At 43.3% G+C, this 27,110-nt stretch overlaps 1 protein-coding gene across 8 annotated transcripts in view; it reads right to left on the bottom strand.

The window, feature by feature from the left end:
• UBE2Q2 (ubiquitin conjugating enzyme E2 Q2) overlaps positions 1-5,854 on the bottom strand; it is a 59,336-nt gene extending 53,482 nt beyond the window's left edge. For 5 of the 8 annotated variants that reach the window (XR_004057231.1, XM_030930037.1, XM_030930038.1 and 2 more), the window contains exon 1: positions 5,305-5,854. Coding sequence is in view for 7 of the 8 variants with exons in the window: in XM_030930037.1 (XP_030785897.1) it covers positions 5,305-5,484 (180 nt within the window). In the remaining variant the exon portion in view is untranslated. Of the gene's footprint in view, positions 1-4,668; positions 5,102-5,304 lie in introns of those variants that run through there. The other 3 variants (XM_010375731.2, XM_030930039.1, XM_010375730.2) reach the window with 3 other exon arrangements.
• Between the last annotated feature and the right edge of the window lie 21,256 nt (positions 5,855-27,110).

Genomic DNA, 27,110 nt, shown 5'->3' with positions numbered 1-27,110 from the left:
TAAACAACCAAGTAGCTAACCTAGAGCCCACAACAGCAGAGTAAAACTTCTAACTCTTGTTAAAATAAAAATGCTTATAAACCCAAAAAGAAAATGCTTAAGTATTCAAACACAAGCAGCAAATTACAGCTACTGAGAACATCATTGTAAGCAAACTGAGGCACAGAAAACAAAGGTGCTGATGAGGATCTGAAACACCTAAGCTGCAGAAACCCACTGGATGGTTTCCTAGGTTCCAAGTCAGGATTATCTTTCAGAATCTTCTAGAAGAGATCACATAACACTGTTACAAAGGATCTGGAAAAAGGGACCCCTGCTTTATCACTCTGGCTCTCCAGTCATGCTTTACATTTGGCAGTGACTATTTCCATTCAACTCAATTCCCCACCCCTCAACTAGCTGACATTTATCAATTACTACCTTTTTCCAGGTCTAAGTAAGTTTAACCAAATTAAAAAAAAAAAAAAAAAAAAATCAAGATACTAAGGGATATACTATTCACGAAAGGGAAACCTAAGTCTCCTCTTCATGTATCTGTTCCTTTCAAAGACAGGGATAAAAATGGGGATGAGAGAGCATAGATAACCACTAGGAATTTGACCCTATATTATAAATTGGTCAGATAAATGAAAACAATGATTCTTCTGGAATGAAAGTACCACTTAGGTGCTTAACATGACAGTTCTGATATTTCCAAATGCTTTTCCATGAATTGAATTTGGAAAGGTAATCTGTCCCAGGAGGGCAAACCAAAGAGAAAGTCTTAGGCTCCTTAGTCCAGGTTTATTTCCTTTGTATAACTTTGACTGGACTACTTTTTAATCACAGTAAAGACCAGAAAAATGCAAGATAAAGTTAACAGCATTGCTTTATTTCCCACGAAAAGCTGTTATAATAACATTTTCAAAATAAAGTGTTTTTCAGCTCCAGATGACACCATCACTTTTATATTTGTAGAACACAATATCATTGCCAAAGAGCTGTCCTCTATATGCTCTCTTGCAGGGCAAAAAATATTATCTACTATATACAGAAACACAGTAAAAGAAGTGATTTACTTAAGCTCCTAACTACTAAATAAAAGCTAAACTTCTCACTTTCTCCTGGATTCACAGCTCCAACATTTCTAAAATTTAGTATCTTGCTGTTGGGGGTACGCGCTTTTTGGCAATAATCAATAGAAATTTAATTAACCAATCAAAAAAAAGTCCCACTAAAAGCAGCCTAGCAAACAGCCACTTATGCAGAAAGGGTAACAATTTATGCTCTGCAAGTAATATAAAAAATGAAGTTTCATTTGTTTACTAGCTAATTTACTTACTAGGGGAGATTTTTCATTCTAAAACAGTGATTCCCTACCAAGAGTGCCCAGATGCCAAAAAGTCCATAAAAGGAGTAATGGAGTTGCCAAGTTATGTTAAATACTTCAAAAGGACTAAAAGAAAGCCATATACTAGCTCCCAGTAAGGCTGCACAGGTTATTAAAACAAGCTGCTTTGCATTTCAGTGTGATTGTAACAACTAATTAGATGGCAATCAGGTTAATTTACTGAAGATGGAAAAACTATACTTAAGTTTGTGTAACAGGCAATGTTTCATATCATGGCTTCACAGAAAAGAATAAAAAGGACTCCCAGAGGTTGAAAAAGAGCACTCTTTTCCCTTCATTATTTAAGATTAGGACAAATTTATAAAACAGGAAAAGAATTAGCTCAATTCCTTTGGCCTACAGAGTAAAACATCTACTCTGTTCAGTCTTTTTCACTTCTTACACTCTCATATGAAGTCAATTTACACACTTCCTTCAAGCCCTTAGAGACCTTTTTGTACTACCCATGACAAGTTCTTGATGTTATCTCTGCACTTTTGACAAATTCTTAGCAGTTAACTTACAAGGCAATTAAGATTTTTGTTCAAATACAATATAGCTAGAATAGGGCCATATACTCAATATTTATGAAGCATTTATTGAGTGGAAGATAAAAAGCACAAAGCATAATTATAAAATATTCTCCCCTGCCACCATAAAAAAAAAAATTTAAGGCTTACACAATACAGCGTAAGAAAACATGACAAAAGCAAAAATAGTAAGGACTAAAGATGGGAAGAAGGGGAAATATCAGCATGAACTAAATATGACCCAGAAGAGCCTTGAGGGATGGTCAGGTATATAAAGACATATGGGGTAGGGTTAAGGGGTGGAGGCTGGGGCCACATTCTACAGGGGGAAATACAGCTGATACAGAAGCGTGAAAGGAAAAGCCGGCAGAGCACCTGTACAGGACTCTTCAGGAACTAGCATGCACGTGTGAAAAAACAACTTAGTTTCTCAAACATTAGAGAAACTGCATAAGGATGTTTCTTGGTAAGTATAAAGACGACAAGGCCTAGCATGTAGAACTCAATAAATAATTGAACTGTCTAAAGAGGAAAAGTTAAGTCAGTCAAACTCATTACCTTTTAAGAGTTACAGCTTTAGAGAATAACAAATCATAAATCAAACCAAATCATTTGAAATCCAACCCCATTTTTCCTTTGATCTTTCCCTTCAAAGCAAATGGTATCGACATGAACAAGCCATGTAGATTTTATCAAAACACTCATCCATGTTTAAAAGAGTCTTTACGGCCAGGAACGGTGGCTCACTCGTGTAATCCCAGCACTTTCGGAGGCCGAGGTGGGTGGATCGCTTGAGGTGGAGTTCAAGACCAGCCTGGCCAACATGGCGAAACCCCCGTCTCTACTAAAAACACAAAAATTAGCCAGGTGTGGCGGCGGAAACCTGTAATCCCAGCTACGCCGGAGGCCGAGACAACAGAATTGCTTGAACCTGGGAGGCGGAGGTTGCAGCGGGCTCAGGTCGCACCATTGCACTCCAGCTGGGGCGACAGCACATGACTCCGTCTCAAAAAATAATAATAATAAAAGATACAAGCAGAAATATTTACAGATGAAGTGATCTGTCCGGAATCTGCTTCAAAATAATCCAAAGCGGAGTACAGATGAGGATTAGCCAAAAGTTCATCATTGTTGAGGCTGGCTACATTACACTGTTCTTTTGTACGTTTGATGTTTTTCCATAATTAAGAGTTAGCAGACATTTGTACTGAGCAGCTGCCATGACAATTATCTCCTGATAGTCTGTCATATTTCACTAGCACCTCAATTTTAATAGTTTCTACCTAGCAGTGGGTGCCATTACACTAGTCCTCACCAAATCCCTCCTTGTACTGAAAGTGTCTCATTCACTTCTTGCTCCATTTCTGTTGCCACTGCCTAATCCAGGTCATCACTCCTTATCTTTATCTGCAGCAGACTCTTACCAGCCTCCAATACGGTTCTCGATGGGACACCAGTGGCACTTTAGGTGGGATAATTCTTTGCTATGGCAGACTGCCTGAATGTTACATTTGATATCCCTGTACTCCTAGCACTAAACGCCGGCACAGCAACAAGACCACCCTAACCCCACTGGGATAACCACATTTCCTAATGCCACCCACTGGAGAGAACCACTTCCAGTCCTGGATGGCAGTTACACTCTCCCAACTTACCTGAGTAAACGTAGTAGCTTCCCACGGCCTACAGATTCAGCCTCCTATCATTCAAACCAGCCCTACCTTTCCCTGGCCATGCCTCAACTTCTACCAGAGTAATCATCCTCGAAGCCATTCAGGGCAGTCTCCTTAAAACACCTGCTTCATGAGAACTACTACACTTTGTTTTCCACTCTTGGAAAATCTTCCCCTTCTCCAGCCTATATCGTGGGCCTCTCAAGTCTGAGCATAAATTTTCTACTTCTAAGCAAACCACACTTTCTCAAGTCTCCGTATCTTCTTTGGGTGGAGTTTCCTGTCTAAAATGCCCTTCCGCCAGTCTTCCAAAATTGTATTCACCTGTGGAAGCTCGTCTCTAACTGTCTCAGCCTCTCATCAAAGCCTTTCCCTGAAGGGCACCTCCCCCAAGTCAAAATTAGTTGCTCCCTTTGGCTTTCATGATGATACCAGAGGATTTGTCACTTTCTTGAACTCTTCCCCCAAGAAAATGGGGTTCTGAAAGTGAGGACTGCTCCACTCAATTCTGCAACACTAGTGCCCAGAACACTCAGACGTATTCATTCAGTAAATGAATTCTCTCCTCAGTACAGCACTTGACTGCGTGGTTTTTTTGCTTTTGTTTTGTTTTTTTTTTAAATGAACACACCTTCTCCCCAGATAGTCTGGTAACCATTTTAAGGTCAATTATAACATCAAGGTTTTTTGCAAACGCCAGCCACACTGCAGGCACTTGAGTACCCACTGACTCAACCAAAGGGAGTTAAAAACAACAGACTTGGTTTTAGCCATGTTTGAAGAGGAGCCCGAAACCACCACCTTGACGCGTACTATAACCAAGAGAATATTCTGCAGTTTGGACCAATATCCTAAGTCAATTTCACGACGAACAGCTTCACAATACACTTTTATGGAGAAAATACTTCAATTCCTTTATCAAGCCTTGGGTTTCTGAGCTTTCTGCTTAATGAGTAAGTTTTTAAAAGTGTCTTTTCAGCTTTGTGACATAAGTGATCTTTCCGGGGAGCAGCCCTGGCGCGTATCTCCTTTCACCTATCCATTTTCGAAGTCTACACACAAAGGAGGGGCCACACGAATACACACTCAACACCACCTGCCGCATCGACGGTACTAGGCGCCTTTCCAGAACACAGCAGCGCGCAGCCAGGCCCGGGGGAGAGGGGTCGCTCAAACAGCACCAGAGTCTGCATTCCAACTTTTCCTCCGTCAACGAGTCCATTCTCATTGTCAGTTTCCCCTTAAACGCAAACTTAAAAATAATTGGCTGACCAAGCGAGAACGAGGAAAATCTGACTGAAAAATGAGGCGTTAAAACTTATGAGCCGTTCCCTTTGCCGCCTGGGCTCAAACAACAGCCGGAGCCGCGCCGCCCCGCCCCGCCGCGGTCCCGGGAGCAGGCCGGCTGAGGGCGGCCATGGGCCCCATCAGGGCTCCGGCCGCCGCGGACTCCCACCTCGGGGCTAGGCGACGGGGACCGAGAGGGGCCAGAAGCCCCCAAGCCAGCCCCGCGCGAGAAGCCCTAGAGACGCGCCCTCCGCCTCCTCCCACCCAAGCCTCTCTCAGTCCCAACCGGGCCTGGGCTGGGCCAGTCGCGGGGGAAAGGGGCGGGCCAGCCCCGCCCGGGGAGCCGGAGCCTCTCCGGGGCAGGCGGCTCCCCTTTGTCCCGGGACTCGGAGCGCCCCCTCGCCGTCCTCGCCCTGCCCCGCGGGGCCGCGGCCGGGCGCCTCACCGTGATGTTGCAGTGGAGCGTGAGTGGCGGCGGCGGCGAGTGCGGGCTGCCTGGCTGCGGCACCAGGAACTGGCAGTGCAGCTCGTCCAGCTTCCAGCTGACGATGCGAAATCGCTCGTGGTTCTTGTCGAAGAGGGACGCCAGGAACTTCAGCTCGGCCTTGAGCCCTGACACAGACATCTTCCCCTCATCTCCGGCGGGAGGGGCGCGGAAGGGGAGCCGGGCCCGGAGTCGCCGTCACGGCCGCGACAGCCCCCGCGGGGCCGGCCTGGGCCGCGCTCTCGCGGCTCCGCCTCGTCGAGCGCGGCTGGAAAATGGCGAGGGGCGCGGAAGCCTCGGCGGGTAGCTGTGTGGCAGCCTGGGCGGCTGCTCCCTTTGTAACCGACTCCAGCGGCAGGAGGCTGCGGCCCGGCGGCTTAAAAGGGCAACAGCGACGCCGCCCCCGCTACCGCCTGGGAAAGGGCTGCCCCCACCCCGCCCCCTTCCCCCTCACCCCGGCGCGCCCTGCGCGCTCCCGTTTCAGCGCGTGCACGAGGCCAGAGCGCGCGCGCGCGCTCCCGGCCACCCCTTCCTCGCCTTGACCCAGCTCCCTTCTGCCCGACCCATCTGCTCCTTTCCTCGCACCCGCGGACTGTAGGCTCGGGGCCAGCTGGCGCCCGGGCCCCAGAAGTAGGGGAGGAGCCGGAGACCCCCGCGCGCCCCCGCCTCTGGTCTGGGGCCGGACACGTGCGCGGCCGGTCGCGCCGGCCACGTCGGCGCCGCTGCAGACTCGCGCCAGCCCCTGGGGGCGGCTCCTCAGCTTGGCCGTCGGCCAGGCACCCGCTAACCTGACCGGGGGACCTCGTGGGAGACGCGGGTGCGGCCCACCCAGCGTTACCTCCGCTACTCTCACCCTAGTCCAAGCCGCCGCTTCGCTAGCCTGGGTTTCTGTGAGGACCTTCTCACCGGATTCGCTGCTCCCGCCTTTGCTCTCAAACCATCCGTTTACCTAAGTCGATGGTTTAGCCCCTGCAGGCTGTTTCCTGGAGGTGTACCATGATTTCATCCTTTCCCTTAGCTACCAACTGTGTTCTGCCGTATATAGTCTCTCTCTCTCCCCACTTCCCTTGTTTTGCCCTGTTTCGCAAGCTTAAGATAACCCTCCCCACCCCCATGGAGCCAGGGCTGCCCTCCATTTTCATTGAAATCTTAGCTCAAATATCGTCTCCGGGCCCCTGACCACCCAATTTCAAATAGTCACCCTGTGTCACATCTTCCTGTGCTAAGTTTTTGTATCAGTCACTGTCTGATCTTTTCCCCATTTATTCCTTGTCTCTGCCCAGTGTTAATGTGTTCAGAGCTGTATCCCCAGGACCTAGAACAAGACCTGTTACATAGTAGAAACCCGATAAGATTTAATTGAATGCTCGCTCTTATCTGGAATCCCCACCACTAGCACAATTCCTGGCACATTCTAGGTGCTCAAAAAATGAATAAAGGACTGCATAGCAGTTCAAAGGAATACATACCAATTTGGCAGAGAATAGTGTGTGCAATCATAAGTGCCAGAGGCAGGACCAGCTGCATGTGCGTCCAACCTGTGTAGTTGCACAGTGCTCCTGAACTCATGATCTTCCCGCCTTGGCCTCCCAAAATCCTGGGATGACAGACATGAGCCACCGCGCCTGGCGGAGAGTCATCACTTTTTTTTTTTTTTTTTTTTTTTGAGACGGAGTCTTGCTCTGTCGCCCAGGCTGGAGTGCAGTGGCGCGATCTTGGCTCACTGCAAGCTCTGCCTCCCGGGTTCACGCCATTCTCCTGCCTCAGCCTCCGGAGTAGCTAGGACCACAGGTGCCTGCCACCATGCCCAGCTAATTTTTTTGTATTTTTAGTAGAGACGGGGTTTCACTGGAGTAATCACTTTTAAGAGTCATCTGTGCCAGGTGCGGTGGCTCATACCTGTAATCCCAGCACTCTGGGAGGCCAAGGAAGATGGATTGCTTGAGTCCAGGAGTTCGAGACCAGCCCAGCCAACATGGCAAAAACCCATCTCTACTAAAAATACAAAAAATTAGCCAGGCATGGTGGCACGTGCCTGTAGTTCCAGCTACTCAGGAGGCTGAGGTGGGAGAATCACCTGAGCCCAGGGGGTCGAGGGTGCAGTGAGCCAAGAATGCACCACTGCACTCCAACCTGGGCAACCAGAATGAGACCCTGTCTCAAAAAAAAAAAAAAAAAAAAAAAAAAAAAAAAGATTAATCTGGCCTTTGTATATAAAATGGATTATAGTAGACTTAGAAGTATGCAGCCACTAAAAAGAAGCAAGAAACCTGGATTCTAAATCTGGCCTGCCAGTAATTCAATGGGGCAAGTCATATCCAGCTCTTAGGCCCCCCAGCTGCAAACAATGAAGAACCTTTGGATCAGTCTGAGTCAAGAGTGAGAAAAATTGAAGTAGAAAGAACCACACTAGGGAATCAGTGTGGAGTAGAACTGCTAGATCTTAGAGATGATGAGAGTATAGAAGGAGAAAAAGGAAATTTGTTTAAAGTAGCACTTTGAAATTTCTAGAGCAGGTGGCAGGGAGGGAGTGATGCCATTGACACATCAAGAAAAAGATGTTGAATTTGGTGTGCTGATAGAACTTAGGTAGAGAGTTTGTATCTTAAGTTTGAAGTTTATGAGGGAAGTTGGAGCAAAGGACATATAATTGGGTCAGCCACACAGGTGGGTGATGATGGAAGCCATGCCATAGGTGTGATCATTGAGTCACAAGGGAGGGAAGACAACCTGGGATGTTGACGGGACCCTGAGGAAGGCTCACCATTGGTGCTTGAGTGGGAAAAGAGTCATTTGAAGAAGTCAGAGGATGACTCATGTGTTGAATTCTTTATGGAAGGGACAAGTTAATTCAGGACCAAGAAAAGGACATAGGCTTTAGGGATTAGGAGGTCAGTGGTGCTTCAGAGAAAACTATTGCAATAGAATGGTGGGCATGAGGTCAAAGTAATGTTAAAGTGAAGAGAATGTACCTAGCCTACTTTCTTGAAAAGTTTCAGGGTGTTTAGAAAGAGAAATGGAACAATGGTTTGTAATAGCAAAGCAAAGGGAAGCTTTTGTATTTGGTTTGGTTTTTATGATAGGACAGACAGAGGTAGGCTCACTGTGAAATAAGCTTTAGGGCCCCTTGCACTTGCACAGGCCCTTTCTAAGTAAGTATTAACTTTTCCCTCTTAATTTGATATTTGTAATTTTTTTTTTTTTTTGAAGAGACTCCCAAGATTAAATAAGCTTTAGGACCTGAAAACTCTGGATCTGCCTCTAAGGGGAGAACCATTAACAGGCAATGAAGACTGGATACAAGAGAGGAGAAAAAGCATACTACTGGGTCCTGGAAGAGAAGAGAAAACATGGGATAAAGAGTTACTCATAGAAAGGAATGCCCTCTCCATAGAGGATTGGGTTGGGGTAGGGAATTGGGGAAGACACAAAGAAATGTTGAGTTAGACTGGAGAGTTATTGAGAGACCTCATACTGAATAAATAACATTAATTTCAGCAAAACAAGATTGATGATTAGCAAGATAGATAAAAACAGAAGCCAGAGGACAAAGAAATGCTAAAAAAAAAAATCTGCTTGAAAATTCTAAGCATGGAGTCTTATCTAGAAGTGCATAAAGGACCATGAGACTAGGATGGGTTGGGAGGCTGGAAGTCTCCAGGAAGACAGAGCAGGTTCAGTGTCAAAGGAAAAAATGAGAGCTGCCACAGCCTGTAGAGTGGAAGAATTTCAGGCTTCAAGAACTTGAATGCATGCAGCCATAAAGAATGAGATCATGTCTTTTGCAGGAACATGAATGGAGCTGGAGGCCACTATCCTTAGCAAACTAATGCAAGAACAGAAAACCAAATACCACATGTTCCCACTTATAAGTGGGAGCTAAATGATAAGAACACATGGACACAAAGAAGGGAACAAAAGACACTGAGGTCTACTTGAGAGTGAAGGATGGGAAGAGAAAGAACAAAAAATATAACTATTAGGTACTGGGTTTAATACCTGGGTGATGAAATAATCTGTACAATAAACCCTATGACATGAGTTTACCTATGTAACACACCTTCACATGTACTCCTGAACCTAAAAGATTAAAAAATGTGGAAGAATGCCCAATTAAATGTTCCATGCTGTTCTGGTCTAATATATTCTTTAAGGCCATGTTCAAATGCCGTCTTCTTCAGTGAGCCTTCCCTAGTCCCCTATATTGAATTTTAGTCTCTCCTTTTCATCAATTTCCCAGTACTTTGCCTATTACAGCACTTATTTCACTCTGCCTTGGTTACGACTAGCTGGTTTCTCGTTTGTCTTCTCTGCGAGATTATGAACTTCTTGTCTTAATCCTCTTCATGTCTGTAGCACATAGCCTGCTTCCTGGGACATAGAAAGCACGCACTAAATGATCATTAAGTGAATATAGCCTACTGAAGCTGAAACCCATGTAACATCCTTACTTAGAGAGACTGCAAGTAAATTGTGAGAGAAGTGATCTAGTTTCACCAAAATGTCAGGGAAGTGGTAAGGACCTCTCCCTGTCTAAAGTGAGCACACATCAGCATGTGGCCACTAGGCCCAGACAACCACAGCACTACCCAGGAGGTACAGGAAACTGAGCCCATCCCTGCTGAAATGAACAAGTGACTCATTATTCAACTATAGCCAACTCAGCCAGAAAGTTTTTCTAAGCTAAAATTTTCACAAGTGTGGACTCTGGCTTATAACAAAACTCCTATCTTTGATTTTAGTTTTAGTTAGCAACACTCATCATTTCTCTCTCGCCTGTGTTACAAAGGGCTTTCAGACCAAGGTGTAAACACCTTGAAGTGGTATGGCTTTGGGCATATATGCATATGAATGTTATTCTGGGGAGAAGGTCTAAAGCACCGCTGTCCAATAGAACTTTCTGCAATGATGGAAAGGCTCTATGCCTGCCACTATATGGTAGCCACTAGCCTCAGGTGGTTACTGAACACTTAAAAAGTGATTAGTGTGACTAAGGAACTGAATTTTGTATATGTGCTGCCTAAGCAAGCACTGAGGAACTGAATTTTGATTTTATTTAATTGTAATTAATTTAAATTTAAGTAGCCACATATGACTGCTGCCTACCATATTGGTACCTACTGCCTACCATTATCTAGCACAACACTAGATAATTCTATCATTTTATAATAATATCATAGAGCTTGATATAGCCACGTCCATCCTTCCTTACCCCTTGAGAGCAGTGACGAGATGTTACTACTTACATCTTCAGTGCTCAAAACATACTTGCCTGACACATACTCAGTTCATAATAAATGTTTGTTAAATGAATGAACAAAAAAAGAAATTTCAGAATTTCTCTGAACTTAGTTTTCTCATTTCCAGAATAGAGAGGGTATGTTCTAAGATTTCTTCTGGCTCAAAAAAAAATTATAGGATTCTCTTCAAAAATATTTATTTGTTCAACACATATTTATTGAGCACCTCCTGTGTCCTAAACTACTTCTTCTTTGTAGCAACCTAGGAAACTATCATTACGCCCCTAAATAACTGAGTTTCAGAAAAGGGAAGTAATTTGCTTTAGATTATGCAATAAATAACTGATAAAGCCAAACTTTTAACCCAGGTCTGTCTGTTTCCACCACACTGCTGCTTCTATATAAACTACAATTTTTAATGTAAATATTATAGATAAATATAAAATAGCAAATAAATTAGCATTGAGTGGGCAGGGTGGCATAGAAACTTACTGGATTCGAATATGTATCTTCCTCTTAGGAAGATCCATGGTTCTACAGATAGATTTTTTGTTTTGTTTTTTTTTTTTTTTTTTGAAATGGAGTCTTGCTCTGTCGCCCAGGCTGGAGTGCGGTGGCCGGATCTCAGCTCACTGCAAGCTCCGCCTCCCGGGTACTCGCCATTCTCCCGCCTCAGCCTCCTGAGTAGCTGGGACCACAGGCGCCCGCCACCTCGCCCGGCTATTTTTTTGTAGTTTTTAGTAGAGACGGGGTTTCACCGTGTTAGCCAGGATGGTCTCGATCTCCTGACCTCGTGATCCGCCCGTCTCGGCCTCCCAAAGTGCTGGGATTACAGGCTTGAGCCACCGCGCCCGGCAAGATAGATTCTTGATTGTTGAGTGAGAGACACCAGCACTTTCAGGAAGATCACCTGGGCTACTGAGAAGAAAGGATGCTCCTCCCGAGTGGGAAACCCTCCTGACTCCAGTGATGCTGATGATGGGGGCTTGGGGTATCAGCCTGGTGTCTACTGTGGCAAATTGCTAGGAACCTTTCAGAGCATTACATCCTCAGTCATCAGCATATGAAAGCCTCAAATAAAAGATTTTCTCCTCATCCTTCCAGTCACATTTATACAAAACATTCTTTTGGAATGTTTAAGGCTACAAACAAGTATACAAGTGTTTAAGAGGTACAAGTGAGAACATCTAGATCTTTCTAGATCTAGGTATAATATACCTTTTACTCAGTGACTTCAAATCTAAGCATGTGTCCTAAAAAACTAATTAAGCATGCACATCAAGATTTAGTTACCAGAGTGAGGGCAACAGTAAACAGTTATGAGGCAACTGGGAAATTTGAACATTAAGTGTTTGATGATAATATGGAATTGTTGTTTAATATTTTTTAGATGTGACAATAGTATAGTATGGTTATTACTATCTTCTTTTCTTTTTTTTTTTTTTTTTGGAGATAGAGTCTTACTTTGTCACCCAGGCTGGAGTGCCATAGTGTGATTATGGCTCACTGTAGCCTCGACCTCCCGGGCTCAAGTGATCCTCCCACCTCAGCCTCCCAAGTAGCTGGAACTATAAGCACATGCCTCTATGCCCAGCTAATATTTTTTGGCAGAAACAAGGTCTCACTATGTTGCCCAGGCTGGTCTCACACACCTGGGATCAATTAGTCTTCAGCCTCGCAAAATGCTCATGTGAGCGATCATGCCCAGGCTGTTATTACTATCATATTTTAAAAGCGAGAGTCCTTATCTTTTAGAGATATTTATGGATGAAATAAAACCACAAATATTTGCTTGAAATATTTATTTCAGCTTTTTTTTTTTTTTTTTTTTGAGATGGGATCTCGCTCTGTTGTGAGGCTGGAGTACAGTGGCGCAATCTCGGCTCACTGCAATCTCTGCCTCCCGAGTTCAAGCCATTCTCCCGCCTCAGCCTCTTGAGTAGCTGGGATTACAGGGGTGCGCAATCACACCCAGCTAATTTTTGTATTTTTAGTAGTGATGGGGATTCACCGTGTTTGCCAGGATGATCTTGATCTCCTGACTTCATGATCCGTCCGCCTCAGCCTCCCAATGTGTTGGGATTACAGGCATGAGCCACCACGCCGAGGCCCAGCTATTGTTATAATAGTAAAAGAAAGGACCCAGAGTCTTAGAATTGGATGTACCATACATTTTGGTACAACCATACGATGAAATATAATACAGTCATTAAATGAGATCACGTATATATCTGGAAGGATACACCAAAACGTTAACAGTAGTCATTTCTTGGTAGTGACTTTTTAGGTGATTTCAATTTTCTATCTGCTTCTTTATATTTTTTGAAATATTTGTATTGGGTTATTTATGTAGTTAACATAAATATATTATTTTAAATTGTTTTATAGATATTTAAGATAGAGAGAGGTAAATCAGAGAGGAATTTTGTAAAGAAATTTTAAAGGCCCAGTAAATATGTGGCTGTTGTTTTTTCTATCACAAAAAGACACCTGAAATATATGCCGCTCAAGGTTGAATTACAAACACTTAAACTTCAGGCCCCATAACAAACAGCCAATTTAACTGACACTTTTAATGTTTTATTTTCCATTAGGAAAATTCCTCCTCCCCAGACCAAGCTGAGTGAGGGCTTTTTATGCTTTGGGTTTAGGTCACAAGGTCTTACATAGGGTTTCCTCCTCTGGCTTATTTGTTGGTCTTTCATTTAGCCTGTGGTCCTTCTCTGTAGAGCCACTGCAGTGTTAATCAAGACCTCCTCCTGCTTATACTCCAGGGCTTCAAGGTGGTGCTATGTGCAACTGCCTTTCACATTGTTGAAATTTTTGTGCAGGAGGAATTTATGGAAATTCAGGCTTGTTTCGTGTGTGGAGTTTACCGTAATCATTAATGCACTATAGAACTTTGAATAGTCATTGGACCTAGAATCTATAGTCATCTCCCTTGTTACATTTAGGTCTCATCTTGCAAGATATAAAAAATTAAGTGTAACAAGCACAGTCCTTCAGACCTAATGGACCAAGGGGAAGATAACCGGGCTCACTCAAGACGAGGATATTTTTAACATTTACAAACATGCTTCTCCTGCTAAAAGCCTTGGGTTCCACTTAGAGATGATGAAAATAAAACCTGGAAAAAGACTGTTTGTGGTAGAAAATCAGAGAAGTGGTTGAGGGACTAGGGGCTGATTCTGGCTCCTTTGGTCACTCCCTATAGAACATGTGTCCAGCAACATATTGTAACAAAGCCTTGGTTTCTTTGTGTGTCAAGAGATGTGTTGGATAGACAGGGTTCACATTTTCGTCATTCAAACACTTACTTCGTTTCAACAATGTGAAAGGCAGTTGCACATGGCTCTAAAGACAATAAAGGTCAAGAAGCTTATAGGCCTAAGGGCAGAACAAACGTGAACACCACAAAAGATCAATGTGAGAACCAGATGGTAAGTAACACTTTTTTTTCCTGCCTTTTTTTTTTTGAGATGGAGTCTCGCTCTGTCATCCAGGCTGGAGTGGCGCATTCTGGGCTCACTACAACCTCTGCCTCCCGGGTTCAAGTGATTCTCCTGCCTCAGCCTCCTGAGTAGCTGGGATTACAGGCACCTGCCATCACACCTGGCTAATTTTTGTATTTTTAGTAGAGACGGGGTTTCACCATGTTGGCCAGGCTGGTCTCGAACTCCTGACCTCAGGTGATCTGCCCACCTCAGCCTCCCAAAGTGCTGGGATTACAGATGTGAGCCACACCGCGGGCCCGTCTGGTTTTGGACTGGAGAGTGAAAGGACAGGGGAGGCAGAAATACTTTGTCTTAATTGAAGAACTGATTTATTTTCTACTTTCTAAATATAGCAGTTATGTTATTTAGTTTCTCTCTAGATTTCCAGGAAGCCCAGAGCTATCCTTAGTTTGGGCTCTCCTAAAAATAAATGCTGAGGTACATATTCTAGTGCAAATAATTAATTTTGGAGGGGACCCCAGGAAACACTCATAGAGGATTGGGAATATGAGACAGGGAAGCAAAACAATTTACCATGTAGGCCACTGGAGCTCAGTCCCTCCAAGGAACTCTGGGGCTGTTATAGGCTGTCAGTTATCCCAATCTTGGAGGAGAAAGCTGATGTGTTTATTCCCCAACTCCCCATTTGTTATTGGTGATGGGCTGCTTCTGGTGGGCATTCACCCTTTGGCATTTCCAATTTGCATTGTGCGTGGCCAAACACACCCCCCATGATAGAAGTCTGCAAATATTGGCCGTTATCTCTTTGACGCTTAGTTTTGGATATTCATGGTCTCTCAGTTATTCTCCCTAACCCCAACCATTGTACCCTTCCATAGTAAGAGTTTTCAGTGGACATGGAGCTACCTAATCAGAAACTACCTTTTCTAGCTTCCCTAGCCCATAAGTATGACCAAATAGCTAAGATACAGACAATAAGGTGTGCCTGGAAAGGATGCACACCGCTTCCAAGTCTTCTCTTTAAAAGGCTAGGACATACACTCTCCTACGCCCCAAACCACTTCCTGCTTCCTTTTGGTGAATAGCTGAGACCAGAGAGCCAACCTGGACTCAGTGATGGAAACCACATGTTGGTGAAGCAGTCACCTTTCCCAGGTCTTGAATGTATTTCCTGACTGTTATGTAAGAGAGAAATTAACTCCTTTCTAATTTAAAGACTACATTTTGGCGTCTCTTTGTTATATCAGCTTAGCTTGTACCCTGACCAACACACTCCCTTTCTCTCAGTACTGTTTTTATTTTTTGTTTTTAGCCTATTTTATTACTCTTACTGGATTATGTCTTTTAGCAGGACTTCTTGTGCCCTTCCTGGAAAGAGATAAGCAAGTGAAAAAAAAAAAAAAAAAAAAAAAACCCTAAAGAACAGTTAAACTCCTGTTATTGATATTTGCCATATTCGTGGCTGTCAATCAGGCTTTAAATCATCTCTTTATTTTGGGGAATGTTCTGACAAAGTTAAACGAAGCCACTCATTAAAGTGGTAAAAACAGGTTTTACTCAGTAACTACTGACAGAGGGGAAAGAGTGGAGTTCCATTCCAGTTTGTGCAGAGGTGCATGTGTACTTTAAAGAAAGAATGAGAGCATAAGAGGGGGATGTGAACAGGGACTAAAGTGAGAAATGACAAAGGGTTGGTCAATGTGAGTGAGAGTAGGCCAGCTGTGCCTGCTAGCTGCCAATTATCAAAGTTAGGATTCTAGCCTCCCACAGAGACTGGGAGATAGAGGTCCAGTCCTTCTTGCTTATTACATTTCAAAGGAATGGCTTTTGTGTCCTTCAGAGAAACACTCTTGAGTTGTAGGAGATATAATACATCTATGCCTCAAAGAGAAAGAGAAAGCATTCACAATTGTAGGCCATTTTTAGTAAATGCTCTACTAAGAAAGGTAGGGGCCTGTCTCAGGTGTTGGCTAGAACAAATAGTAAATTTTTTTGACAGCTCTGAGCTTTTCCAGACAAAAATCCAAAATTGTCCCAGGGACACCGGCTTAGACTGCCAGAAGCCATGTTAAAGTTTGATCAAGTCCTGTGGTACAGGGGTTTGAATGGAATGCTTGTGCCAAGAGTTTTTTGCAGTTCTCAGTTCCCGTATGAGGAGTCCCACCTCCTCAGTGCAGGAGTCAGAACTCACATCTCCACACTCCCTTGTAGCTAGGATGCAGGCATTTGGCCAGGTTTTTTCTATATTCCTGGAAAAGGACACCAGGCTCAGGGAAAATGATCTTTAGGAAGGCCTGGTGGTGAAGATATAGGTATGTAGGGGGAGCGAGGCTGTTTCTGCCAAGGAAGTACATAACATTTGTGCAAATACTGCAAAGGGAGTTGCTCGAGCTCCTGGAATCAACTGCCACCAACAAAATGAAGGCTTACTGCTAGGGTGATGCTGATGGGAACAGGGGCAAAAACAGGAAAAGAAAAAATCCTTCTCCTTTCTCCAGGCTTTCAGTCTCCTTCAAGCACCCCTTACTTCCCTGTAAGCAAAAAAGAAATGCCAACCCAAGCCAAGAATAGAAGGCTGGGTTAAAAACTGAGAAACAATAGCATAATAACCAGCACAGATCTGAAAAGACATCATATGCTTTTCGGTGTACATTATTTTGCTCCCTGAAATAAATATGCTTATTTTCTTGATTTATCTCTTTTCTTCTGGGCCTAGCCTCTCTCCCTAAATGGATTCCTCCATTCCCATGGCTTTGGTTAACATCTCTGTGACCTGACCCCTAAATTTTTTTTTTCTTTTTTTTGAGATGGAGTTTCACTCTTTCGCCCAGGCTGGACTGAAGTGGCATGATCTCGGCTCACTGCAACCTCCACCTCCCCAGGTTCCAGTGATTCTCCTGCCTCAGCCTCCCAAGTAGCTGGGACTATAGGCACCCGCCACCATACCTGGCTAATTTTTATATTTTTAGTAGAGATAGGGTTTTGCCATGTTGGCCAGTCTGGTCTCAAACTCCTGACCTTGGGTGATCCACCCACCTTGGCCTCCCAAAGTGTTGGTATTACAGGCGTGAGCCACCATGCCTGGCTGACCTTACTCCTACATTTCTACTTATAAAGCAGATCTCCTTTCTGCACTGTAAGTCTTGCACATCCAACTGCCTTCTCTGATCTTCTCCCCTTTGTCTCCCAGGTCCCTCAATCTTAACATGTCCAATTTTTGGTCTCTTTTTGAGCCCACTCCTCCTGGAGCATTCCCTAGCTCCAGGAATGCACCCCCATTTCCTCTGTCTCATGCCAACACTGACAGTTACTCTTGGTCCCTCTTCCCTTGCCCATTTCTCACATGCACTGAGTACCAAGTTCCTTCTAAATGCTTGTGGATGTCTTCATTTCTCCTCATCTCCACTAGCCCTGCTCTGGTCCAAGCCACCATCCTCTCTTACCTGAGATGTTGTAGGAGCCTCCTAAGTCACTGCCTGCATTCCCTTTTGCTCCCCACTAGTGCAATCGTCTCAGTGATCTTTTAAAAATCTGGTTGGCCAGGCGCAGTGGCTCATGCCTGTAATCCTAGCACTTTGGGAGGCCAAGGCAAGTGGATCACCTGAGGTCAGGAGTTCGAGACCAGTCTGGTCAATATGGCAAAACCCCATCCCTACTAAAAATATGAAATTAGCCAGGTGTGGTGCCGCATGCGTGTAATCCCAGCTACTTGGGAGGCTGAGGTAGGAGAATCACTTGAACCTGGGAGGCAGAGGTTGTAGTAAGCCGAAATCGCGCCATTGCACTGCAGCCTGGGCAACAAGAGCAAAACTCAATCTTAAAAAAAGAAAGAAAGAAAGAAAGAAAAATCTGGTCATAACACTTCCATATTTAAAAACCCTCCAGTGGTTTCCCTCCACTCTCAGGATAAAGTCCAGAATCCTGACCACAGCTTGCCGGGCTCTGAATGGTCTGACTCTGCTTCCCAACCCATTGCATTCCCCTAGACCATTTATACACTAGGCCACAGGTTTATTTTCAGTTATTTCAAAGCTTTATCTGTTTCCTGCCTTTGTATTAGGCTGGTGCAAAAGTAATGGCAGTTTTTGCCATAATACTTCCCTCTGCCTCAGTTTCACTTCCCATCTCCCAGACCCTTCACCTCACTATCTTCTACTCATCCTTCAAGTCTCAGCTTAAATGTCATTTCCTCCGAGAAGCCTTCCTGGATCTCACCACCACCACTGCCACTTGGGCTAGGTAAGGCATGTTTTTATAAGCTCTAATAGCATCCTCTAATTCTTCTTGGCATTCATCACATTTGTAATCGTTTATTTGTACAATTTGTTTAACGTGTCTTCTCATTACCCTTAAGCCCCACGAGGACAATGTTGCTCTTGTTCACTGCTGCTGATCTAGCTAGCACACCTCACAGTGCCAGGCACATAACAGTGCCCAACAAATATTTGGTGAATGAACGACTGAGTAGAAAATATAATTACTTTGAGAGGCCGCATAGCATGGTAGAAGACACATTGGAGTAGCAGCCACAGACCTGGTTTCTAACCCTGGTTTCATCATTTCCTGGGTAATCTTCAGCCATAATACATTTAATTACGCTCCAGTGTCCTAGTCTTTAAAACAAAGGGGTAATGGTCTCTGAGATTTCTTCAGTTTCCAAAATGCAGTGAGCGTTACTTTTAATGATGACCCGGTGACCACATGAAAAGATGTCTCTATGTTGACTCTAGTTCTGGAAGGGAGAGCAATACCTTTCCCCAGGCTCTCTGATTCGCCTTTCCCACATCCTCCCCATCTCACCACTTTTGGTTCGATTACGAAGTAGATATCCCTGTCATTACTATCAAACATGCAGTTGACCGATGTGTTTGGGAGATTAAGAAATGAAAAAAGTTGGCCAGGCACTGTGGCTCATGCCTGTAATCCCAGCTCTTTGGGAGGCTGAGGTAGGTGGATCACTTGAGGTCAGGAGTTCGAGACCAGCCTGACCAACATGGTGAAACCCCATCTGTACTAAAAATACAAAATTAGCTAGGCATGGTGACGAATGCCTGAAATCCCAGTTACTTGGGAGGCTGAGGCAGGGGAATTGCTTGAACCAGGGAGGCAGAGATAGCAGTGAGCCAAGATCGTGCCATTGCACTGCAGCCTGGGCAAAAAGAGTAAAACTCCATCTAAAATAAAAATAAATAAATAAAAACAAGAAATGAGAGAAGTTAAGGTGTGTCAAGCTTCTAGAAAAGATAGGTAGCTTCCCCTCTCAGGCCTGAGAATTATAGGTTCAATTTAATGCAAGTCTCTGGAACGTTTCCCATCCTCATAAGCTCTTGTGATGCTTCTGTTGGGGAAAAGCCTGTTCAGATGGGAGCAGAGAATGGTGCTGAGGGCAGAAGCTGTCACGAATCTTCAGTTCACTCACTCACCATGGGCTCTGGGATGGGTCGGGGCTCGCTTGCATGTGGGTGTGTCAGGCATTCTGGGAATCCATGTCAAACAAAATCACTTCTCTACAACAGGAAGCTCTGAATCACGAGTCACTGACAAGTTGTTTAGTTTCCCCACCCTACTCCCTTGAACTCTCCCATCCCCACTCCCCAACTCATCCCAGGGATCAGTGCACCCTCTATGCAAGTGATGCCAGCTCCAGCCAGAAAGAGCTAGGTCTTAATACCTGCCACCCCTGGCACACTCCCCTGGGCTACTCTTAGTCACAGACCACACAGTTCAGGGTCTTAAAGGTCTTCTTCAAGGCAGCACAATTATATCTAGAAGAACTGCAAAAAGCATTTGCCCCCAGAAATCCTGTGGCCCCACTGGATAACAATACTACCTATTCGAATGATGCCAGCAAGGACTCTCTTCTCACATTCTGGAAGCTAAGGAGGAAAAGTGTCAAAAAGATCACCCTGCAGATAAAAATATCACATTCCCACAAAATCTGAGCTGTAATGAGCTTCTTCAGAGAGTTATACTTAATTGGTCACCTTTCTAAGGTTGAATGACTTGCCAGTTTGCTCAGCGTAGGGCAGACTAGCTGCGTAAGATTGTGTGTGTTATTCAAGCAGAGAGTACCTGGTTTGGGGGGCTGAGAGCCAGCTCACACTGTATTTTCCAAGCCATGTGTTTTGGGGGCTGTGTCCTTCCACAGCCCAGGCCTTTTTCTAATCTGCATAAAGGTGTTACGTGAGCTATTGGTTGCTCTGGCCTAGGACTCCAAATCCGGAGGGGATAATGAGCATGTAAGGAAGAAGCACGGGTTCATATAATGCCTTGGGTCCTCTCCTCATCTTCACCTCCTGAAAAATGTTATCTTATTTCTCCAAAATAATGTCAGGTCATTTATTCAGTAAACATGGATTATTCATCTTGTCTATGCCAGACAGGATACTATGTTAGGAGGCTATATCAGAAAACATTTCCCAAGAGAAATTCAGAAGGCAGATTATGATAAATCATGGAGGAGATTTATGAACAAAATAACAATTTATAAAGGTGAAGCCGTTGGGGGAATAGTGCAGTAAGTGAGAGCTAGTAGCAACCAAGCTCTTACCATCCCTAGGCTTGAAGACTTGAGGGGAAGGAGTGATTACTGAAAGCTGGAATAAGAGAATGAGGGACAGCAATGTTACTCAGAGTGTGATTTGCACACCTGTGCAGGTCTTGCAGGTCTCTTCACACTGTTGTCAGTCTATGATAAGATATGTATGGCAACTGAAAGATGTTTAGAAATTTTCATAACAATTCAACATTGCCATAACATCAAAGTGTGTGATTAGTGTCAGAAAATGTAGTTTGAAGTTTAGGTTTTGTGTAGGAATGTGTCCAGGTAAAGCAGCTTAAATGACAGGGAAACATTCTGGGACACTTATTCAGATTGAGAAGCTTGCACCAGGGCTGGGTGCAGTGGCTCACGCCTGTAATCCCAACACTTTGGGAGGCTGGGAGGCTGAGGCAGGCAAATCGCTTGAGCCCAGGAGTTCAAAGACCAGCCTGGGCAACATGGTGAGACCCTGTTGCTACAAAATGAGCCAGGCATGGTGGCTTGTAGCTGTGGTCCCAGCTAGTAAGAAGGCTGAGGTGAGAGGATCACCTGAGCCCAGGAGGTCGAGGCTGCAGTGGACAACACAGTGAGATCCTGTCTCAAAAAAAAAAAAAAAAAAAAAAAAAAACCTTGCACCAGAATGCAAGTAAATACACTGATTTCCTTCTTGAAAAGTCAGGTTCCCTGTCCCACCTCCCATAACAACAAATGAATGAATGAATAAATGTCAGCTAAACTTTCGGTGTGCTAGGTGACATAGTAAAAAGTGTTAATTCTATAAAGGCTTTCTAATGTGTTCAGTTTGAGATTGTTTTCTTTACTCTGTAATAATATGGAATGCTGATCATCAACAATTGTAATTATATGCTGACATATGATGATTACTTAAGGGAAAAGTTCTGTCAAAAAGATTTGAAGGATAGAGTGAATCTGTGCTTCTGCAGGATAGAAGACCAGTGTGGCCACACTTTTTCAGGCTGTAAATTAGACAGCCAGATCTGTTTTCTTGTTTGACCTCTTGAATATTTTAATGATGTCAATACTTTCATGCAAGGAAGAAATACAAGCTTAGAAGAACAGAATTTTTACAAATTGGGATAGTGCATTTCATTTCTTAACAGTTATCAGCGAAGTTAGTGATAATTCTGATATTGCACATCTGTTAAAAGTTAACACCAAACATCTTACAAATCTGATAGAACATTTTCAATTTATTTTTCATCAAAAGGAGATTCACAAATAGGAAATGAATGTATCCGAGTGATACACTTGATAGAATAAATTGATCATGCTGGCTTCTAATAAATGATTGTAGATAAATTTTGAAAACATAGCATCACTTGCCTGTTTTTGTTTGTTTGTTTGTTTTTTGAGATGGAGTCTTGCTCTGTCGCCCAGGTTGGAGTGCAATGGTACAATCTTGGCTCACTGCAACCTCCACCTCCCAGCTTCAAGTGCTTCTCCTGCCTCAGCCTCCTGAGTAGCTGGGATTACAGGCACCCGCCATCATGCTTGGCTATTTTGCATTTTTTAGTAGAGACGGGGTTTCACCATGTTGGTCAGGCTGGTCTCGAACTCATGACCTCAGGTGATCCACCCACCTCGGCCTCCCAAAGGGCAGGGATTATAGGCATGAGCCACCACGCCCGGCCCACCTCACCTTTATAGAGATACAAAACTAAAAACATACTTTTTTAAAACTGATTTTTCTACTATAAGTGTGATTATTTTTCAATGTTGAAACCATTCGTATATACATCTCACTATGTGGGTATCAATGTTGTCAATCCAACCTAGATTAGGTAAATTAAAAAGCAATTTGTTTGTCACATCGAAAACTTAAAATATTGATATATGTATTGTTCTTTTAGAGTATTGTAGGCATTTAATGTAGGCAATTACTATATTGTCATCATTTTTTACTTAGATATGATTATAAACCTGTAAGAACTTAGCCATGTAGCAACAATTCTCTATGTTAATCACCTATATGCAGACTTTCAATGAGCAACATATGTATTTTTTTGTAATTCTTTTTTTCCCTATGTTAGATTTTTCCTGATTTTCTATTTTTAATATGACTTTATGACTTTAAATGTAGGAATAGAAATCTATCTTATATCTTGCAAGCTATTGCTTTTTAATTTTTCTAATAATTAATATTTTAATAATTCATGTTTCACTGTATTTTGTAAAAGCGCTATGGTGCACTTCATTGGAGATAAAATAAAACAAACCAGCTCTTCACCCCAGATAGTCTGAGGAATGCTCCTGTGAACTTCGATGAGGGATGCTGCTAGCCTACAGCCATCCCCTAGGGAGGGAGCCTCAGGAACAAATGCTCTGACTGCCCTCCCCTCCCTCCAGTCTCCCACTGGGGCTTTCTCCCATTGGCCCAAACCAATCAGAAGCCAGAGGGCCTAGGAACCCTATAGAAGCAGTCCTTACAAGTCAACGTCCAGGACAGAGGGCAGGATGGAGGACAGGAGAAGGTATATCTGGGAGGGCACAAGGATCAAAATAAAAGCCACAGTTTGTGTCCCAAGGTGCCAGTTATTTTATGGAGTCATAGGCAGATAGACAATTAGAGGCAGTGTAATCAGTAACAGGATAGAAAGAAAACTGGGGTGCTATGGGAATACATATCTAACCCAGGGCACATCTAATGCAGCCTGGGTGTTCAGGGTCAGGGGTGGAAGGGGATAAAACGGCTTCCTTGGGAATGTGACGTCTGAACTGAGGAATGTGGGAAGAACAATAGGCCAGGAGACAGGCCAGCGGAGAGTGGGGGTAAAGGTGACAGCCCAGGCAGGCACAGAAGCCAAATGACAACACAGAATGCAAGCAGGTAAGGCAGGACAGCTGGGCTTGCTCAGATCATGAGACATCTTATCCTCAGGCCAAGAGCTTGACTTTATCCTGAAATAAATCAGGATAGAAATTTCATGCTAATGAAGGAATGACTGAGAAGGTTTTGAGTACAAAGGTTTTGATTTAAAAAGCCAGAGGAAAAACAGCAAGAAGCAACAAAGTTTAGATTCAGGAAGGAGCAGAGATGATTGTAGTGATAGCTAAGCCTTAGAAAGGGCTTACTCAATATGCTGCCATACACTGTCGTAAGCTCTTAACATGTGTTAATTCATTTATTTTTTTTTATTTTTTTTTTTTTATTATACTTTAAGTTCTAGGGTACATGTGCATAACGTGCAGGTTTGTTACATATGTATACTTATGCCATGTTGGTGTGCTGCACCCATCAACTCGTCAGCACCCATCAATTCATCATTTATATCATGTATAACTCCCCAATGCAATCCCTCCCTCCTCCCCCCTCCCCATGATAGACCCCAGTGTGTGATGTTCCCCTTCCTGAGTCCAAGTGATCTCATTGTTCAGTTCCCACCTATGAGTGAGAACATGCGGTGTTTGGTTTTCTCTTCTTGTGATAGTTTGCTAAGAATGATGGTTTCCAGCTGCATCCATGTCCCTACAAAGGACGCAAACTCATCCTTTTTTATGGCTGCATAGTATTCCATGGTGTATATGTGCCACATTTTCTTAATCCAGTCTGTCACAGATGGACATTTGGGTTGATTCCAAGTCTTTGCTATTGTGAATAGTGCCGCAATAAACATACGTGTGCATGTGTCTTTGTAGTAGACTAATTTATAATCCTTTGGGTATATACCCAGTAGTGGGATGGCTGGGTCATATGGTACATCTAGTTCTAGATCCTTGAGGAATTGCCATACTGTTTTCCATAATGGTTGAACTAGTTTACAATCCCACCAACAGTGTAAAAGTGTTCCTATTTCTCCACATCCTCTCCAACACCTGTTGTTTCCTGACTTCTTAATGATTGCCATTCTAACTGGTGTGAGATGGTATCTCATTGTGGTTTTGATTTGCATTTCTCTGATGGCCAGTGATGATGAGCATTTTTTCATGTGTCTGTTGGCTGTATGAATATCTTCTTTTGAGAAATGTCTGTTCATATCCTTTCCCCACTTTTTGATGGGGTTGTTTGTTTTTTTCTCGTATATTTGTTTGAGTTCTTTGTAGATTCTGGATATTAGCCCTTTGTCAGATGAGTAGGTTGCAAAAATTTTCTCCCATTCTGTAGGTTGCCTGTTCACTCTGATGGTAGTTTCTTTTGCTGTGCAGAAGCTCTTTAGTTTAATTAGATCCCATTTGTCAATTTTGGCTTTTGCTGCCATTGCTTTTGGTGTTTTAGACATGAAGTCCTTGCCCATGCCTATGTCCTGAATGGTACTACCTAGATTTTCTTCTAGGGTTTTGATGGTATTAGGTCTAACATTTAAGTCTCTAATCCATCTTGAATTAATCTTCGTATAAGGGGTAAGGAAAGGATCCAGTTTCAGCTTTCTACTTATGGCTAGCCAATTTTCCCAGCACCATTTATTAAATAGGGAATCCTTTCCCCATTTCTTGTTTCTCTCAGGTTTGTCAAAGATCAGATGGCTGTAGATGTGCGGTATTATTTCTGAGGACTCTGTTCTGTTCCATTGGTCTATATCTCTGTTTTGGTACCAGTACCATGCTGTTTTGGTTACTGTAGCCTTGTAGTATAGTTTGAAGTCAGGTAGCGTGACGCCTCCAGCTTTGTCCTTTTGACTTAGGATTGTCTTGGCAATGCGGGCTCTTTTTTGGTTCCATATGAACTTTAAAGCAGTTTTTTCCAATTCTGTGAAGAAAGTCATTGGTAGCTTGATGGGGATGGCATTGAATCTATAAATAACCTTGGGGAGTATGGCCATTTTCACGATATTGATTCTTCCTATCCATGAGCATGGTATGTTCTTCCATTTGTTTGTGTCCTCTTTGATTTCACTGAGCAGTGGTTTGTAGTTCTCCTTGAAGAGGTCCTTTACATCCCTTGTAAGCTGGATTCCTAGGTATTTGATTCTCTTTGAGGCAATTGTGAATGGAAGTTCATTCCTGATTTGGCTCTCTGCTTGTCTGTTGCTGGTGTATAAGAATGCTTGTGATTTTTGCACATTAATTTTGTATCCTGAGACTTTGCTGAAGTTGCTTATCAGCTTAAGGAGATTTTGGGCTGAGACGATGGGGTTTTCTAAATATACAATCATGTCATCTGCAAACAGGGACAATTTGACTTCTTCTTTTCCTAACTGGATACCCTTGATTTCTTTCTCTTGCCTGATTGCCCTAGCCAGAACTTCCAACACTATGTTGAATAGGAGTGGTGAGAGAGGGCATCCCTGTCTTGTGCCAGTTTTCAAAGGGAATTTTTCCAGTTTTTGCCCATTCAGTATGATATTAGCTGTGGGTTTGTCATAAATAGCTCTTATTATTTTGAGGTACGTTCCATCAATACCGAATTTATTGAGCGTTTTTAGCATGAAGGGCTGTTGAATTTTGTCAAAAGCCTTTTCTGCATCTATTGAGACAATCATGTGGTTCTTGTCTTTGGTTCTGTTTATATGCTGGATTACGTTTATTGATTTGCGAATGTTGAACCAGCCTTGCATCCCAGGGATGAAGCCCACTTGATCATGGTGGATAAGCTTTTTGATGTGCTGCTGAATCCGGTTTGCCAGTATTTTATTGAGGATTTTTGCATCAATGTTCATCAGGGATATTGGTCTAAAATTCTCTTTTTTTGTTGTGTCTCTGCCAGGCTTTGGTATGAGGATGATGTTGGCCTCATAAAATGAGTTAGGGAGGATTCCCTCTTTTTCTATTGATTGGAATAGTTTCAGAAGGAATGGTACCAGCTCCTCCTTGTACCTCTGGTAGAATTCAGCTGTGAATCCATCTGGTCCTGGACTTTTTTTGGTGGGTAGGCTATTAATTGTTGCCTCAATTTCAGAGCCTGCTATTGGTCTATTCAGGGATTCAACTTCTTCCTGGTTTAGCCTTGGGAGAGTGTAAGTGTCCAGGAAATTATCCATTTCTTCTAGATTTTCTAGTTGATTTGCGTAGAGGCGTTTATAGTATTCTCTGATGGTAGTTTGTATTTCTGTGGGGTCAGTGGTGATATCCCCTTTATCATTTTTTATTGCATCTATTTGATTCCTCTCTCTTTTTTTCTTTATTAGCCTTGCTAGCGGTCTGTCAATTTTGTTGATCTTTTCAAAAAACCAACTCCTGGATTCATTGATTTTTTGGAGGGTTTTTTGTGTCTCTATCTCCTTCAGTTCTGCTCTGATCTTAGTTATTTCTTGCCTTCTGCTAGCTTTTGAATGTGATTGCTCTTGCCTCTCTAGTTCTTTTAATTGTGATGTTAGAGTGTCAATTTTAGATCTTTCCTGCTTTCTCTTGTGGGCATTTAGTGCTATAAATTTCCCTCTACACACTGCTTTAAATGTGTCCCAGAGATTCTGGTATGTTGTATCTTTGTTCTCATTGGTTTCAAAGAACATCTTTATTTCCGCTTTCATTTCGTTATGTACCCAGTAGTCATTCAGGAGCAGGTTGTTCAGTTTCCATGTAGTTGAGCGGTTTTGATTGAGTTTCTTAGTCCTGAGTTCTAGTTTGATTGCACTG

This window comes from Rhinopithecus roxellana, chromosome 5, assembly GCF_007565055.1.
Source record: "Rhinopithecus roxellana isolate Shanxi Qingling chromosome 5, ASM756505v1, whole genome shotgun sequence".
NCBI lineage: Eukaryota > Metazoa > Chordata > Mammalia > Primates > Cercopithecidae > Rhinopithecus > Rhinopithecus roxellana.
This window is presented reverse-complemented; position numbering and strand designations above follow the sequence as displayed.